The following is a 17,863-nucleotide window of genomic DNA, read 5'->3' on the forward strand; positions in this document are numbered from 1 at the left end:
CAGAATTTATGTAATAATAATGTGTAATATTTATGTACCACTTTATAACACAGTAGACAATTCTCCTCTTCAGATAATTTCTTCTCTTAGTATCTGTGGTGCCATACCCTCCTGACTCTCTCCTGCCTCCCTGACCACCCCTTCTTGGCCTCCTTTGTCAGCAGCCTTTCCTCTGTACAGCCTCTGAGTCCTGAGGTTCCTTAAAGGCTTGGTCTTGCACCCTTTTTTTCCTGCACTTTCTCTGTCCTGTCCCAGCTCCTCACACACACTGTTCATTCTCCTTGGGACACCCTTCCCTCCTGCCTCTCCTCCCTTTTCTTCACTACCCCTGGCCATGGGCTCGATGTGCTGGACCGAGTGCTTTTCTCCACATACACCCTGTGCTTTCCCACCTCTCTGCTTTATACTTTTGCTCATTCTGTTTTTTTGCTGTCTGATAGCCAATTTCTATTTTTCATTCATTGCCCAGCAAAAAAGCCATGTTAATTCACAAAGCTTTCTTATAATCACCAAAGAGTTTTTAAAATTCAGATTAGTTGATATATTTCTGTACCACTCAGCACTCTTCATGTTTACCTCCTGTTACTATTTTTATGTATATGTGTTATATTCTCTATTAGCGTGGAAACTCCCCAAGGGCAAGGATCTTATCTTCAACTTAATCGTGTCTCCTTTAGAACATAGCATAGCATCTTATATGTCACAGTTACACAGTAAATATGTACTCAGTTCAGTTCAGTCACTCATTTGTGTCCAACTCTTTGCAACCCCATGAACCGCAGCACACCGGGCCTCCCTGTCCATCACCAACTCCCAGAGTCCACCCAAACCCATGTCCATTGAGTCAGTGATGCCATCCAACCATCTCATCCTCTGTTGTCCCCTTCTCCTCCCACCCTCAATTTTTCCCAGCATCAGGGTCTTTTCAAATGAGTCAGCTCTTCGCATCAGGTGGCCAAAGTATTGGAGTTTCAGCTTCAAAATCAGTCCTTCCAGTGAACACCCAGGACTGATCTCCTTTAGGATAGACTGGTTGGATCTCCTTGTAGTCCAAGGGACTCTCAAGAGTCTTCTCCAACAACACAGTTCAAAAGCATCAATTCTTTGGTGCTCAGCTTTCTTTATAGTCCAACTCTCACATCCATACATGACCACTGGAAAAAGCATAGTCTTGACTAGACAGACCTTTGTTGGCAAAGTAATGCCTCTGCTTTTTAATATGCTGTCTAGGTTGGTCATAACTTTCCTTCCAAGTATGTACTAGGCTAAATTAAAATAATCACTGTATCAAGCAAAGAGAAATATTATAGCTTTACATTATAACTTGCAGAGATTTCCTAATTCACATTTCAAAAGAAATGAGAAACGTGATGTCTCTGGGATTATTGCCCTTGGCCTTTAAAAATTCTCATTTGTGCCCAGATAAGAAATGCCAAGTGAACTTGATATCAGACTATCTGAGAAAGCAGGCTGCTTGAATGAAAATATCAAACATTTCTCTTACTTTACCTTTCCAGGCTAAAAGAGGGAGATAGCCTCTGTTGGTTTCAGCTTCTTGTTGATAGTTTTCTGCTCTGCGTACTGATCAGGGTTGTATTATTTAAAACTTTGTTTAAAAAGTCCTATCCAAACATTCCTTCTCTGCTTTGAATCATAGTTGGATATTAATTCACTGCTGTAGGATACACAGGTAAAGATTTCTGAAATTTCAGGAAAGTGTTTCTTTAATATCTCAAGTAGGTTAAGTACTTCATTGTGATGGAGATCATAATCTCCTAGTTGGTAGAAAAGATGAAATGGTTACCAGGATGTTTTCACTTGCTGCAAAGTTACTATATTAGGAAATACTTCATGCAGTTTTTTAATCCTTTCCACATGCTACAGGATCCTTAGCAAATAAGTTGATGGCACCGCATTTCATGTCTTTTCATAAGGTATTGAGCAGTGCTCCAGTCACTGTGATCCAGCTAGTGGCCGTTAGCCTTTAGAGGGAAGCCTTGAAAGTAGTTTTCATTAGGACTGCAGGCACACGCTCATAACTGTGGGGCAGCTCAGGTGAGGCCACAACAATGACAAACGTGCGCTCTTAGAACGTCTTGACCATTCAGCACAAATTGCTGAACAGCCAGCTAGAGAGCAGTTTCAGGGAACAAGTAAGAATGAGCCTTGAGGTCATGACTCCTGCACGTCTCCTTGGTTTGTTCTTCCACACAGATCTTAAGGGTCTGTTTTGACCTGCTTAACCACTTTAAGTTCCCTGATGACTTTATGTTTTAATTTCCTCTGCTTTTTTAAAATGAAGAATGTTTTGTTTATGAGGCAATCTCAAATTACCACCCACCTTGGAAACCGTAACGTTGTTACTGCATTTCCTCTTTCTGTACCACTTATGACGTTGCCTGCTGACCATTGTCGTTTGTTAAGTATCCATGGCTTTGTAGAGTGCTGAGTACCTTAGAGACTCTTAAGATTCAGCTACGGGCAGAGGATAAGTAGCAATGATTTTCCATTCTATGGGGATATTACTAAATTAAGTTGAGGGCTGGTCTTTTCTAATGTGACCTGTGATTGGAAAAGGGTGGAGTGTCTCTGGCTGATTATTTTTCTTTGTCTGACACTATTTGACATTTATCCTGAGTGGAATTAGGGGAGGAAATAGAAGATCTTTTTTCTATGACGTTATCAGGAAATGCAGTTTTGAAATACCCAAATGGTCCCTCAATTTTGGGGGGTAAATAAAAAGCAATAACAGCTTAATGTTTGAAATTCCAAAAGGAACATTTAGCTATAATTCTAAGCACTTAAGAAATTTTATTTCTTGACAAATGTAAGCATATCCAAACCTTTTAAATGTAGACTTTTGAAATCAGCATTCTGCATCTCATCTTTCCTTCCCATCCACCCCCTTAAAAGAAGAATGGCTTTTGTGCAAACAGACCACCAGGGAGGCTCTTGATCCGTAAAAACACACTACCTACAGACACACAGGGGCATCCATTGTCTCTAACGAGCATCACTCAGATCAAGGAAAATAAACTTACTGTCTTATGTTCTAGCGAGTCACCAGCTAATAACTCACATCGAGCAGTTTTTGGATACTAACGAAACACTGTATTTCATGAAGAGCATGGACTGCATCAAAGCCTTCAGGGAAGAAGCCATTCAGGTAACTATCCTGTGTCCTCTTCCTAAACAGTTGGCCACCGTCACAGCAGAGAGACATACAGCACCCCACAGACAGGCCTGGGCTTTGAAAATAATCATCCTTACGGTGAAGAGCAGCATGTGCCAAGAGGAGTAGAAATGACTAGCTCATGTTGCTATTGCTGTCATTTCTGAGGAAGAATAAAGATGGGTGGGTGACTGGGATGTTGTATCCCTCGGAGTTAGCTTTTTATTACACTGTAGCCCTGGCTTTATGATTTCTACTTAGTGAGCCAACCACATTTCTCTTAAATTGGATTCTATTTGGCCATTTTAGGGAAATGGATGGAGAAAATACAGTTACATAATTATTGAGAGGATTGAGTGAATGACCAAATTACTTCTTGAATTGTTTAGGTAGTTACCAAGACTGATAAGAAAATAAAAATATTGTTAAAATTAGAATGGGATGAAAGAGTCAGAAGTAGATAAACCAAATGCCCTACAGATAAATATCAAAATTTTGGCCAAATTAAGTCAGTATAAGACTAAGGATGACTCAGTCAGGTGGAGAAAGATTTGCTTAGCTGAAAAGGTAGTGGAAATAGTTTTTAGTGCACACATCGCCCTCTGCCTGGATGGGGTGTCTGACAACACTTCTGTGCACTGTTGCCAGCACATGTCCTTTAAATTACCAGGTCATTGGATTCCAAAAGAGAGAGAGAAAGGGGGAAGAGGAGCCAAAGAGGCTTTGGAGACATACCAGTCAATCTTAGCGACCTTTTTTAAGCTAAAAATATAAAAAGAAAGTTGGGAATATGTGAATACTGACTGGTTATTACTCTTATTATTAATTTTTTGTGAATTTTTTAAGTCTTTATTTTAGATATTGCATATTTATAGATGAGCTAATATGGTTGAAATTTGCTTCAAAACAACCCAAGAGTCGTGGGAGAAAGTGAGGGTATAGATGTTACAAGGGTGATGGGTACACAGCATCCACTAAATTGCTCTCTTTGAATTTGTCTATATTAAAACTTAAAAGAACAAAATACCAGGCCATGAAAAAAACCTGGGTGGCTATGGAAATTTCTGTGCCTTCAACAGATGGAAAGATTTACAACTTCCAGCAAACGAAGCTGAAATTTACCAAAGAAGAACATTTTATGTGTTTTTAATAAATATGGTGGCTTTGTGTATATATGTATATAAAACGCTTTGGGGGTGAATTATGTTTCTGTATGAGCTCTGACCTGCCACCTTCCCTACCCCCACACGCTCCCACAGTTTTCAGAAGAGCAGCGCTTTAACAATTTCCTGAAAGCCCTTCGAGAGAAAGTGGAAATTAAACAATTAAATCATTTCTGGGAAATTGTCGTCCATGGTAAGGTGTCATTTGTCTTTTTCTCCAAATAGTTATGCTATATTTTCCAAGTATAAATTCTAAATATAAATTATATTGTGTGATGTGTTATGTGAGGACCTGATGACTTCCCATATGGATTTTTCCATGTGGATTTGGGAAATGCTCAGTATTTGGTAAACTGAAAACCTTATTAATAAGCAGAAATACAAAGTGATAAATAATAAGTAAACATATAAGTCCCATCTTAAACTCTTTGTGTAGTGTGGCCCTTTCATGACTGTGCCTTTCTGTTTGACGACCGAAGAAGCTGTATAGGCATTCATTGATCCCTGTCTCAGATTCTTAGACCTGTAAGTCCTGCTGGATCCATAGCACTTTCATTAATCTCCCCCACATTTTGACCTCCTCCATCTTTCATTGCCATGTTCTTGGGCATTTCATATTAGCCAACCAGCGTCTTCATGCATCAAAGCCACTCACTTATTCACAGTGACCAATGCAAATTAAACATAGGAAGAGGGCAACAAACATTCTTTCACTTTTAGGCTTGTTGTTTGATTTCTATCATGCCCTTTGCCCATTTCCTTTAACATGCCTTGATTTTCTTTCAGAACCAAAACACAAGGTATTACCTGTTAAAAGTACCTATTTTGAAAACAATGATGTTGCAAAGTACAAAACTTCTTACTTGAAGTAGAGCCCCCAAATTAGTTTCAACCTGTCCTTCTGTGCAAACTCTGTAAAAAAGGAGTCACATGCCTATCTTTCCAGCTTCTAACAGGCAGTTTTTCATCACACAGACAACTGTTTCCCTGACAGTTAATTTTTCAGCCCTTTAACTTCTACACTGGGGAGCAAAAGCAATTAGAATAGGTGGTGAATGGGACTTACTGAAATCACTTTTGTGTCTCTGCTGTCGACCTAGTAGATGAAAGAGATTGGTTTTGGTAGCTATTGAATGCCTCCAGTATATTGCTTGCTTAAAAGAAATTTGCAGGACATACACAAGATACATACATATATATCCTGTTGAGAGAATACACATGACCTGTGCCATTTCTAGGTACAAATGGATGTTAAATGCATGTGCTTTTCTGAGAGCGTTTCGTGCATCAACCATTTGAGACAGAAGAAAATCTTTAAGAAGAGAAAACTAAAGGGTAGATTTTCCATCCTTGATTTGCTCTCACTGAGCTCAACTCAACACTCTGAGCTAAATGATAGACAAGAACTTTGTAAGAGTGTTTTTTCTTCAGACCTTAGCTTTCTGCAATACCATCAATAGCTGGTCACACTGCTAGAAGTCAGAAAGTGCAGATTCCCGTATCTGGTACCTAATGGGTTTTGACAAAAGCATCGTTACTCAATTTGCATTTATTTACTGAGCTCCTGCTATGAATTACACTGAGGGAAATATAAGGATGAATAAAATGTAATCCCTGCCCTAGCGAAAGTATAACCTGTTAGGAGAGATAAAATATTTACAGTCATACAGGATACAGTATGGTGAGAGCTATTTCAAAGGGATAAACGAAATGATCTGAGAGTTCTGAGGGAGAGATTCAGTCAAGAAAGACTTCACACAGCAGGTAGCACTTGTGATGTGGCCTTCATTGTCTATAAGCAAACATGGGAGAAAGGGTGATGGAGGATGGAAAAAACAATGTGAGTTCAGTGCCTTTCATAAAGCTTTATATTTCCTATAGAGAAGAGCACCTTTATATTAATAATTCCAAAAATCTCCCATGCAAAGCTGGGAGGAGGTGGTGGAAAGGAAAGTGGGATTGGGCTTGAGTCTCTGTGCTTGCATTTTCCTCTGTGAATTACTTTATAGATGGAGTTACTCTGATCACCAAAGATGAAGCCCCTGGAAGCTCTGTCACCACTGATGAAGCCAAAAAGGTATTGTGGGGTAGCTCCCTGTATTTAGATGAATTATTGCAGGGGAGATTATTTTCTTGGTGCTCATTCTTCCTTGAAGAAGTAAAATTCTAGGGGTAACTAAATTAAATTACTGTACCGTTCTTTACTCAACCAACAGGCAAGTTGCTTCACCTGCAGCATCCTCGTAGGAGAAATTGTAATCTCACTCAGTTTGCCATAAGCTACGATAATGTTTCAACTCACCTACAATTGCATTTCAGTACCTCTAGAGTTTGTGATCCATAGTAGACCCTGGTTGAGGCTAGGAAATCCAACTAGCCCAGTGATCTTCACTCAGGCTACACATTAGTCACTAGGGAGTTAATTTTAACGACAAAGAAATATATATATATACACATACATGTATATATATAACCCTTTACTCTCCCCTGAAACGGGTCTGAAATACATTTGGAATGTGGTTTTGAGTTTTTAAGGCCACTCAGGTAATTGTAAGGTGCAGCAAGGTAGAATAACACTAGTGTTCCAACATAAGGCACATCCAGGTCTTCATAGTAACACACCCCGGGCATGCAGGCCCCATGGACTTCATATTGATGCAAATGGTCAACATACTTGGTGTCTTCCTATGTAGAGAATGATTCACTTGGGAGTCAAAAACATACAGCTATTTAGCTCAGTTCTTCTTCATTATACTGCAGGTTTGTGATGAAATTTCAATGAAATTAAGTTGACTAGCTCAAAAGCATATGGTTCATAACATCCAGTGTTATTTACAGTCAGTGGTTGACCCAGCCTTGCTAGTACAACACATGGCAGCTGTCAGTTGTGTACTAAGCCTCTACTGTGTGCTGGGCACTATACTGAACGATAAAACAGCACCCCAACCCTCTAGAGACTCATTTGCTTACAGGGTAGCAGAAGGAAGCAATGGAGGTTCAAAAATTAACTGCCCGGCTAAGGGAGAGCTTGGTCAGGGACTGATGAACAAGAATCTAAGGGAATGGCAGAAACAAGGTCAGAGATGTTCATCTATGGGCTAAACTCAGGCCAAAGTTTAAAACTCTTGAATTTTCAGTTCAGAAAACACATCTGGCAAAAACCATGAAATTGTTTGGCAAAGAAATTAGAATATACAAGACTTTTTATTAAGCACTCTGCCTGGCAAAAGCATTTTGTTAAAGAACAGATATGGCCCCTGCTCTCAGGAAGTAAGATCTCAGGATTTAAGAAGCATTCTTTAAGATGCTGACTGTTGTCTCAGAGAATGTTCTGTGATGTCTGTACCCACTGCTGCCGCCGTCAAGACTGAGTACTATGGGCTTCCGAGTGCCCTTTAACTGGTTCTATTTTTGTTTGTTATTTTATACAATGGCATAATACTTCCCCCTTGAACTAGGGTGTGTCATTCAGGCCTCTGCAGAGAGAACCAATACTGTGTGTTGGGGGGAGGGTGTGGAGTGCGGATTGATTCATTTTAAGGAACTGGCTTACACAATTGTGGGGGCTGGCAAATCTGGAATTTATAGAGCAGGCCAGCAAGCTGGAAATTAAGGCAGGATTTCTGTATTACATTCCAGGGGCATAATTCTTTCAACTGATTGGATGAGGCTTACCAGCATTATTGAGGGTAACCTTTTTTACTTAGTCAGCTGATTGCAAATGTCAGTCACATTCATAAACTACCTTCACAGCAACATCTAGTGTTTGCCATGACAGCTGAGCACCATAGCATAGTGAAGTTGACACATAAAATCATGCAGAGTGAAGGCTTATCAGTCAGTTTTTGGTAAACAGGTAAAATACGGCAGATAGTTTAATTTTAATCATTATTGCATTCAAAAAAATCTATTATCCAGTTGAGAGTTGAGTACATGTTACAGTTTTGGGAGGAAGCCAAAAGCCCTGACCTGAAAAGGCAGTCTTTTCCCCCCAGCATTACCTCTTAACTGAAGGTGTCACAGTTGCATGAGGCCATAATACGAGAAAAGGAAGAAAGCGAAGGATAATGTGCTTCCTGCAAGTGTCTGAGCTTTAGTCTTCGTTGCAAATGCAATATCACCTTTGGAATTTAAGAGGACAGAGCATAACCTTTAGTAATTTTAATGTCTGGTAATGAAGCTGCTGAGAGGAATTTCAGTGAAAACTAGATATGGGTGGGTGTCTAATATCAACAGAACTGATTTCAGTTGGTTGCAATGTAAGACAACTCCGAAAACATCATGTTTGAAGAGAGAGAAAACGCGGTCAACATAGCAGAGTGAAGCTTGCCGTTGTGCCTCACTCTCGGCACACACTCTGTCGTGTCTGACCTGTAAGATTATGCTTTTGTATCTGCTTTGGTGTCACAGGAGCCCTTTTTTTAAATTTTTTCCAGAATGAAAACTTAGTCCTCTATGTTAAAAAAATTTTTTAATGGCACCTGTTGATTTTTGGAGAGAATTGTGCAAGGGAAAAGGTACACATGGATGATAATGGGGAGAATTAGTACAATTCTGGCTCAAGGAAGATGATTCCTTGTGGTTTTAATAGGAGAGACATGCTTCAGCCTTTTCTCTTAGCCAAGTTATGGAAGTATAATCAGTTTTGACCACACAATAAAATACTCATTTACATTTTCTTCAAAGCAGCTGTTGTGTTTGGTCACTTCGCAAAGAATCAATTATAGAAACTTGGCTATAATCAGACATTGAAGAACAATCCTCATAGTCCGTTAAAATTCTTTCAAGATATTGACCATAAGTTATTTAAAGTTGGCACACTGTCACATTATCGCTGTTAAATTTTGATTATTTGAAAGGAAATATTCAGGGATGCCCATTTTACATGAAAATTAAGTCATGACTTTACACTTGCTCATCTTAAGGACAGCTGTTTCCCTGTAGTATATTCTAGAAATGTATGGATTTTATGATTCTTTGAGAATATAGGTAAGTCATTCTTGCTGTAGAAATAGTTCTCTCATGACATAAGCTTAGACAGTCACTTTTCCTTTCAATAACTGATACCTCTGTTACATTTTGAAGCCTAGATATAAATATAACCTCTGTTTTCCATTCGTGAATTCTTTCACTCTTTCTGTTTTCTGGTAGTTAGTTAGACATGCCATTAATGTTTGATGTTTGTATATATATTTTTTTTTCCTCCAGTTTTATTTTGTTTATTTTTATTGAGCTAACGTTGCTTTATACCATTAGTAAGTTTCTGTGTACAACATTCTACACTCCATACACTACGTGCTCACCACCAAAAGTTTAGTTTCCATTGATCCCCATACTGTTGACCCTCTTTACCCATTTTACCCTCCCCTCATGCCTTCCCTTCTGGTAACTACTAGTCTATTCACTGTATCTGTGGGTTTGTTTTTGGTTCATTTGGTTTGTTCATTTGTTCTGGTTTTGTTTTATATTGCACGTATGAGTGAAATCGTACAGTGTTTTTTCTTTCTTCATCTGACTTATTTCACTTAGCATAATCCTCTCAAGGACCATATTTCAAAAAGATATATACACCTCGGTGTTCACCACAGCATTATTTACAATAACAAAGATACGGGGAAGAAAAAAAAAACACCTAAGTGTCCATTGATGATGAATGAGTAAAGAAGATGTGGTATACATACACAGTGGGATACTGCTGCTGCTGCTGCTAAGTCGCTTCAGTCGTGTCCGACTCTGTGTGACCCCATAGACGGCAGCCCACCAGGCTCCGCCGTCCCTGGGATTCTCCAGGCAAGAGCACTGGAGTGGGTTGCCATTTCCTTCTCCAGTGCATGAAAGTGAAATGTGGAAGTGAAGTCGCTCAGTCGAGTCCGACTCTTAGCGACCCCATGGGCTGCAGCCCACCAGGCTCCTCCGACTGTGGGATTTTCCAGGAGAGAGCACTGGAGTGGGGTGCCACTGCCTTCTCCACAGTGGAACGCTACTCAGCCATAAAAAGATGGAGTCTTGCCATCTGCGACATTGAGAGGACTTTCTAGCTCCTGTGCCCCCTCTGTCTGTCGTCTCACAGGGCTTGGCTCTGTGGTGGGTAGGAGTCGTGCCTGTTTATCCTGCCACACCCCAGGAGCATCACAATCCAGGACCAGGGAACTATGGTCCATGAGAGACCTGGACTTATAAAAGGTCAAGAAAGGCTGATTCTTCATTCAAAGTTTGTCGTCTTTATAAAACAAATTTTTTTTAACATTTTTTCCTACTAACCTGTGTCAGGGTTAAAACAGTAGTTCTCAGCCAGGAGTGATTTTGTTCCCCAGGAGATATTGGCATTGTCGACAGACATTCCAGGTGGTTACAGCAGGGGGCATGAGACTGACTCCTAGGAGGTAGATACCCTCACAACCAAGAATGATGAGAAGCCCTGGGCTAAAAGGATTTAAACAAGTCAGATCCTTAACTAAGGCAGAGGGTACTGGCTTAAGTTATATAGAATTTTATTCAGCTGGAAGGAATCCTAATACTGATCTAGCTGAGTTTTTATTTTTAAAACTGAAAGCTTGCAAGGAAGCCTGATACATAAAACAGAGAAGGGTGACTCCTCTCCCTTGATGGACAGTGGGAGTGGAAATTTGGGGGTTACCCATGCCCTGAGGACTTGGAAGAGCCCTCAGGGAACAGAACCTGAAAAATACTGATCTGGTCCGAACTCCTTTTTTTATTTACACATGAAGAAGCTTACGGCTGATACATAAAATGGTGTGCTTATAATCTCGTAGTCACTGGCCAGGAATCCAGTGGTAGGATGGAGTGCCAGCCCTCCATTCTTTTTACTCCATATTAAGAGCACAGAGAGGAAAGAGAATTTATTCCTGTGGCTTTGGAATATTGTTTCTCACAGGATTCCAAGGCTGAAATTTGCCTGAATAATCATTTGATACAAACTCTATGGGGGAAAAGGCATCATTTTAGCACTTGTTTTCCTTATAGCTGCCTAACCTAGCCTTCTTTATTGGTGTTGACATTTATTGATTTTTCCATCTTAGCATCATAGATGCTCAAAGCTTAGTGATCTGGTCATTTTCCAGAGGCGGTCTAGAGAGATGAGGTTTACTTCCTCAGTGTCTCACAAGTTCATGGCCAGCAGAACTGGTTAGAGTCCAGACCCCGGACTCAACTATAGTCACCTCCATGCGTTTTCATGCCTCCAGCTTAGAATGCCACCAGCCACCAGTGTACATAAAAGATTCTCACACTCCCTCTTTCAAAAAAGATCCCCCAAACATTGTGAAAGATTATAAGATTAGAATTAAGAATCATTTCTGGAGAACAGTTGTCTCTGACTGCTGGCCTCTGGACCCCATGATATTTTCTTTTGTTCTTTTCTTCCTTTTCTGCCTTAAATCCCTAGTGAAGTTCTATATGTTAGTACAAGAAAAGCAGTAATTAAAATATCACATTGTTACTTTATATTTGTTTAGAACTTGATATTTTTAAGATATGATTTTAAATTTTTTATTGAGCTAGAACATACAGTAAAAGCACAAATCTTAAACGTGAACACTGGTACATAGTCATATATCTGGGTGCCCACCGCCCAGATCAAAATACAGAGCATTTCCAAAACCTCAGAAGGCTGCCTGATACCCTACCGAGTATTCTGACATCTGTCACTTGAGAGTAGTTTTGCCTAGCTCAACCTTCGTATAATTGGAATCATGCCTTTTATGACTGATCCATGATGTTAAAGTTGTTCATTCTTTATTACAGCTATGTAGTATTCTCTTTTATGGTTATACCACAGTTTTTTCATCCATTCTCCTAATGACGGACACTGGTTGTTTCTAAACATTGGCAATTGGGAATAAAAATGCTATGGGTATTCTTTTGCCTGTCATTTGGTAAACATATATTGGGTGTATCCCTAGGAATTGGAACATAAAATCTACACTACCACGAGGCATTTTTTGTATATTTTATTTCATCTGAGAAGCAGTGCAACCCCAAGAGATAAATGGGGTCAGTAGTAGTATTCCCATTTTATTTTTGAGGAGAGCTAGTTATAGAAAGGTCAAGTGACTTACCCAGGGTTACTGGGAAATGTACAGTGCCTCGATTATATGGTTCTTTTTCGCCACACTGGTTTGCAGATTTCTCTCCTGAACTGTATTCCCTATAAAGCATGAAAATAGCATTAATGAAACCTAAGTGTGTGTCATTTTAAACAAAATACATGCAAACAGGCTTTCATTCTTCATGATGCTATTGTATGTCTAGACCTTGGTGTTGGAATCAACCTAGTAGAAACCATATGTTTTCAATTTGGGGATTGCTAAGGGGGTCTCGAAGAGTCGTACACGACTGAGCGACTTCACTTTCACTTTTCACTTTCATGCTCTGGAGACGGAAATGGCAACCCACTCCAGTGTTCTTGCCTGGAGAATCCCAGGGACGGCGGAGCCTGGTGGGCTGCCGTCTATGGGGTCGCACAGAGTCGGACACGACTGAAGCGACTTAGCAGCAACAGCAGCAGCAAGGGCCTTAGGACAAGCTGATTTTTAGTTTTTAGTCTTATGGAGGAATAGGGCTGCAAGCTTCTGTATAGGAGTGATAGATGCAGTTTCTCTACTTGTGGCTAGGATTGTATTTCAGTGTACCTGAGAAGTAGTGGTTTATCCATCTCATAAAGATCTCTAAGAAGGTTCTTTCTTGGTAACCCCAAGTACATGATGGTGGCTTGAGGATGGAGGACTGTGTCACACAACTTTTTTTTTTTTTTTTTATCCTCTTTTTTCAGCATATTGCAGAGAGAAAGAACATAAGAAAAGTCAGGTGTTGACTCTTGCCCCTTTTGGCTGCATTCAGAGAATCTGTTGCTTTTATTGAGAAAACAGGCCAGTCGTTGAATTCTCTTTATCTCTAGCTTCCCTGTCATGCACAGCCTGGAAATTACTTGTAGTTAAAAACTCTGATGGTGAGGAGTGATAAGTGTAAGAGATCAGCTTCGCCTGGGGCTGTGGGAAGGATAATGGATGGCAGCCTGCTCTTAGCTGTAATTTGCTTAAGCAGAAATGTAAAGCAGATCTGTCAGGAAATCAGCTCCAGATGTTTAGCACTTGATGGAAAGGAGAGTTTATTTGCTGCCGTTCCTTTCTTCCTGGAATTTGGCCTCATCTCAGAGACGTGCCATTTATGTTTAATGGTATGTACTGTGGTCATATGGTGCAGACAGTCCTATCTGAATTTATCCTTAATTGCAGTGTGAAAGGGGCTTTGCAGGTGGTTTGGGAATGGGAATTGGAGCTTTCAGAGACTGTGTGCCAAAAAGCATTAGGAATTTTCTAGATTCATCAGTGGTTTCGTCACTAAGTCATGTCCAACTCTTGCAACCCCATGGACTGTAGCTGGCCAGGCTCCTCTGCCCATGGGATTCTCCAGGCAAGAATACTGGAGTGGGTTACCATTTCCTTCTCCAAGATTCATCAATGCGTACCTACCATGGGTCAGGTTTCTAAGGGGGTAATACAAGATAAAACGGACTACAAAACGATTAAGACCACAGAGTTTGTTTTTGAAGGTACCAGTCACTTGTAGTCCCCAGAGGCTTCTGGTAAGACACAGCTCTACGTTTTTATTCTTTTCTCACCAACTGGATATATCTTTATCCTTTAGGCTGATATTCTTGTTGTAGGGAAAATCACCTGGGGGTTAATGATAGTAGGAGAGGAACAAAATAAAAATCGTTTTTAGTATTGATAATAATTAGAATCATAAATAATGATTAATTTGGGAATCCAGGAGCAGAGTCTGATCTTTAGATGTAAACCACATGCAGATGCACGTGTGGATTGCTGACTCATTCATCTCTATGTGGCTCTTGGGTATCTTTGTTAATAATCAACCTGAATAAATAAGCAGAATTGATGATATGGATCAATTCTGTTGTGTTCCAGGCTATGCCTCCACTGCTAGCATCTTCTGTCTCCTAAACCACAGATAGATTTCCAGTACTGACCACGATCCAGTTCAGAGTCAGCAAAAGGCTATAGAAAGATGTATACATGTCCTTAGAGAAAGGTGAATTCCTTAATCTCTCAATCAGAATTGAAGTCAGTGATTGATGAGGTGGTTTTGACTGAGGGGAAAAAAGTCCAGGAGGGAGAATGAGTCAAAGACTGTCATAGCCATGTCCAGGTGCTGACGCGGCCTCGCCCGGTTCTGCACAAGCAGCCTTCCTCTTGCCCTTCTTAGCCATGCGAGTAAGTTTCGGCACACAAGGAATGAAAGGACACACAGCGCTTGCTTCCTGAGACTTGTACACAGCCTTGTATTTTAACTGTAACTTTAGTCTGTGGTGTAAGGAGACATATTTTATTTTATTTTATTTTTTTTGGTATTCTTTTTTTTTTTCCATTTATTTTTATTAGTTGGAGGCTAATTACTTTACAGTATTGTAGTGGTTTTTGCCATACATTGACATGAATCAGTGATGGATTTACATGTGTTCCCCATCCCGATCCCCCCTCCCACCTCCCTCTCCATCCCATCCCTCTGGGTCTTCCCAGTGCACCAGCCCTGAGCACTTGTCTCATGCATCCAACCTGGGCTGGTGATCCGTTTCACCCTTGATAATATACATGTTTAGATGCAGTTTTCTCAAAACATCCCACCCTCGCCTTCTCCCACAGAGTCCAAAAGTCTGTTCTGTACATCTATGAGGAGACATATTTTAATTTATATGTGATTCTTAGGTTTCAGAGGCCTTGATTGTGTCCATGGTACCATAAAAATTACAGAAAATACAGGGAAAGCAGTTCTTGCCCTGCTTTCTTGTTGAGAAAGTGTACACATGAACACACATTTCCCTCTTGGGTGGAGCTGCCACAGGAGCGAAGTGGGCTGGAAGGCTTGTTCACCGCCCGCCAGCTCCATGCACACCAACCCTGAGGGATGCTAACTGGGAGAGGCCTGCCACACTTCCACCTCCCCTTTTAAAAACCCTCCCTCCTGCAGGCTGGTCTCTGCCACCATACTTATCCTACCAGAAGATCAGCTCTGGCGTTAGGATGGACAAGAGATTAATAGAACCTCGGTCTCCGATACAGTTATCACACGCCTTGAAGGACAAGAGTCCCACTGCTGTCTTTGGAAGGCGGGAATGTTCAGATAGTCTTCATGGACACTCACTCCCCTTTGAAAATCTGAGTTGCATTCCTCCATCCTTGCAGACTTCAGTTCAGGGCCCTTTGCCTTTCTGCATATCTGCCTTTTAGAAGTTCCAGGTCTAGAATACTGATGCTAAGCAGAAGCGTACACTGGAAGTTTTCTCACCCACCTTCCTGTTTTCAAACAATTTCTAACACACATTTAAAGACTGCCAGAAAAAGAATTGAACAAACCCACCCATTTTTGTGTTTCACATCTCCTAGAAGTCCTTCCTTTTACCCCTTTTGTCCTCAGTGGAATTGAGTAGATGCTTATAATCTTTAAGTCCAGACACTTGATCCTTAGTGCTCCCTTCAAAAGAGACTGAGATTTATTGTATACCAATTACACCTCAGTAAAGTTTGCTTTTGTTTAAAAAAGAGAGAGAGACTGAGTCATACTGGTTTGGGATGTTTGGTTCTTTTCTTAACCCTAATGAGCCCACGTACCTGCTGTGGAAGCAGAAATGGGAATACCTGGTGTCCTCGGGGCCTGATGGAGGCCCCTCCACATGCTCACTGCCTTGGCGAGCCACATCATCGCCTCCCTCTTCACAGGAACTTTCTCCGTGACTAGTTAGTGGACTGTTCAACCTCACATGGGTCCTCTCATCCAGAACCAAAGGAAGGGGCGTACATCAAGATGGTACTTCTCTGGGGCCATTTGCATGTGTTCCTCCATCAGAGGAGGCAAAGCTGTCCTTGTGGTATCATGCGTGACTTTCTGTTCACAGTTTCTGGCCCCCAAAGAAAATGCAAATGCAGACACAGAGGCCGCCTTTGAGGAGGGTGGGGACGTGGATGACTTGGTAAGTACTTCTAATGTCTACCGGGTGTTGTCATGCTTAAACTTGCCTGAGCTGTAAATACAGCCACCAAGCCTGCTTATCGTGGACTTATTGGTGTTTGAGTTTCTAACACACCAGCAGCTCTCAACACTATTATTATTTATTGCCATTATAAATGTAATCAGATAAGTAATTTCATAATAGACAGTCCCGTGCTCTGTGGTTCTTTAAATTTATTGTTCATTCAGTTTAATTCCCTCATTGAAGGACTGAAAAAGAGCTGGGAAGGCTATTCCTTTAGCAGCAAAAATGTCATAATTTACTGAAATTGCTCTCCACCAAAACAAGCAATGCAGTGTGCAGTCTGTGTGGGCTGACAAATAAAAACAGCATTTAAAAAGCCTCATTCTTAAATGTTCTTAATGAACTCAATGTAAACAAAATAGACTGATTGACGTTGGGGGATTTCTGGACCTTCTCACACCACGTCTGGATGCCTGGGAGGCTGGGTAGGGTGTTGGCTTTTGTATCCATCTTTCATGTGTGGGAACTTCCTGCCTTTAAGCCTCACATGACAGCAGTCCAGTAAAAACTTTCAGCCTTTTTATGGAGAAGTTCTTAGTATTGAAATAAAAAGAGATGCTTCGAATTTAGCTCCTGAAATAGCTTGTTGTTTGTTTGCTGTTTAGTCGCTCAGTCGTGTACGACTGTTTGCAGTCTCATGAACTATAGCCCTCCAGGCTCCTCTTTCCATGGAATTTCTCAGGCAAGAATTCTGGAGTGGATTGCCATTTCCTTCTCCAAGGGATCTTCCCAATCCAGGGATCAAATACATGTCTCCTACATTGGCAGGCAGGTTCTTTACTTCTGAGCCACCAGGGAAACCCCCTAAAATAGTTACTAAGTGTGCAAGTCCATGCCTGTCACCAGTGAGGAGAACCCTCGTCACTTATGGTCCCCTCCCCAGGGAAGCAATGCTCTGAACTTGGTCTGCTCTCTTTCTAAATGTGTTGTTCCTGTTCACAGCTGGAGTTGATATAGCTCATGGATGTGTGGAGAATCTGTGAGAGCTGCTATCCCTGCGATGCTGAGAGTTCTAAACAGGGCAGCCTGGAAGAGGTCACTCAAGCAGACCCCGAAGTTCTGGAGGTGGTCCCTGCAAGTTACACAGAAGTGAATTACTTGCTTTCTTGTGGAATGAGTACAAACATTTATAACGGATAATTTAGACCCCATACATGTTCATAAAGTCTTTATTTTCTGATTGGTGTATTATTTCTTTTTTGGTCTTACTGATCTCAGTGTATTACACATGTGCCTTCCTGACCTGGTACACTGGTGAGGATGTGGCCCTTGTGAAGTTATCTCATCCAGAATGATAGCATAGTCACTGGTGGGCTTCTCTGTCTTCCCCAGGAAGTCTCGTCCATTGCTGATCCTCTAACAGTATCACAGCTTACTCTGATCAAATGGTGGCATTAATTTCTTACCAACAGAAAGCTGTTTTGGGGCAGTCATGGCTAAGGGCTGGCCCATTCCTCT

At 41.0% G+C, this 17,863-nt stretch overlaps 1 protein-coding gene across 3 annotated transcripts in view; it reads left to right on the forward strand.

The window, feature by feature from the left end:
* XRCC5 (X-ray repair cross complementing 5) overlaps positions 1-17,585 on the forward strand; it is a 79,836-nt gene extending 62,251 nt beyond the window's left edge. For all 3 annotated transcript variants that reach the window (XM_020896318.2, XM_020896319.2, XM_020896321.2), the window contains 5 exons: positions 3,057-3,166; positions 4,432-4,528; positions 6,345-6,412; positions 16,268-16,342; positions 17,348-17,585. In XM_020896318.2, coding sequence (XP_020751977.1) covers positions 3,057-3,166; positions 4,432-4,528; positions 6,345-6,412; positions 16,268-16,342; positions 17,348-17,362 — 365 coding nt within the window. In that variant the 3' untranslated portion in view covers positions 17,363-17,585. The remainder of the gene's footprint in view (positions 1-3,056; positions 3,167-4,431; positions 4,529-6,344; positions 6,413-16,267; positions 16,343-17,347) is intronic.
* The last annotated feature ends 278 nt before the right edge of the window (positions 17,586-17,863 follow it).

The sequence above is a fragment of the Odocoileus virginianus genome, chromosome 30 (genome assembly GCF_023699985.2).
Source record: "Odocoileus virginianus isolate 20LAN1187 ecotype Illinois chromosome 30, Ovbor_1.2, whole genome shotgun sequence".
In the NCBI taxonomy this organism is placed as follows: Eukaryota; Metazoa; Chordata; class Mammalia; order Artiodactyla; family Cervidae; genus Odocoileus; species Odocoileus virginianus.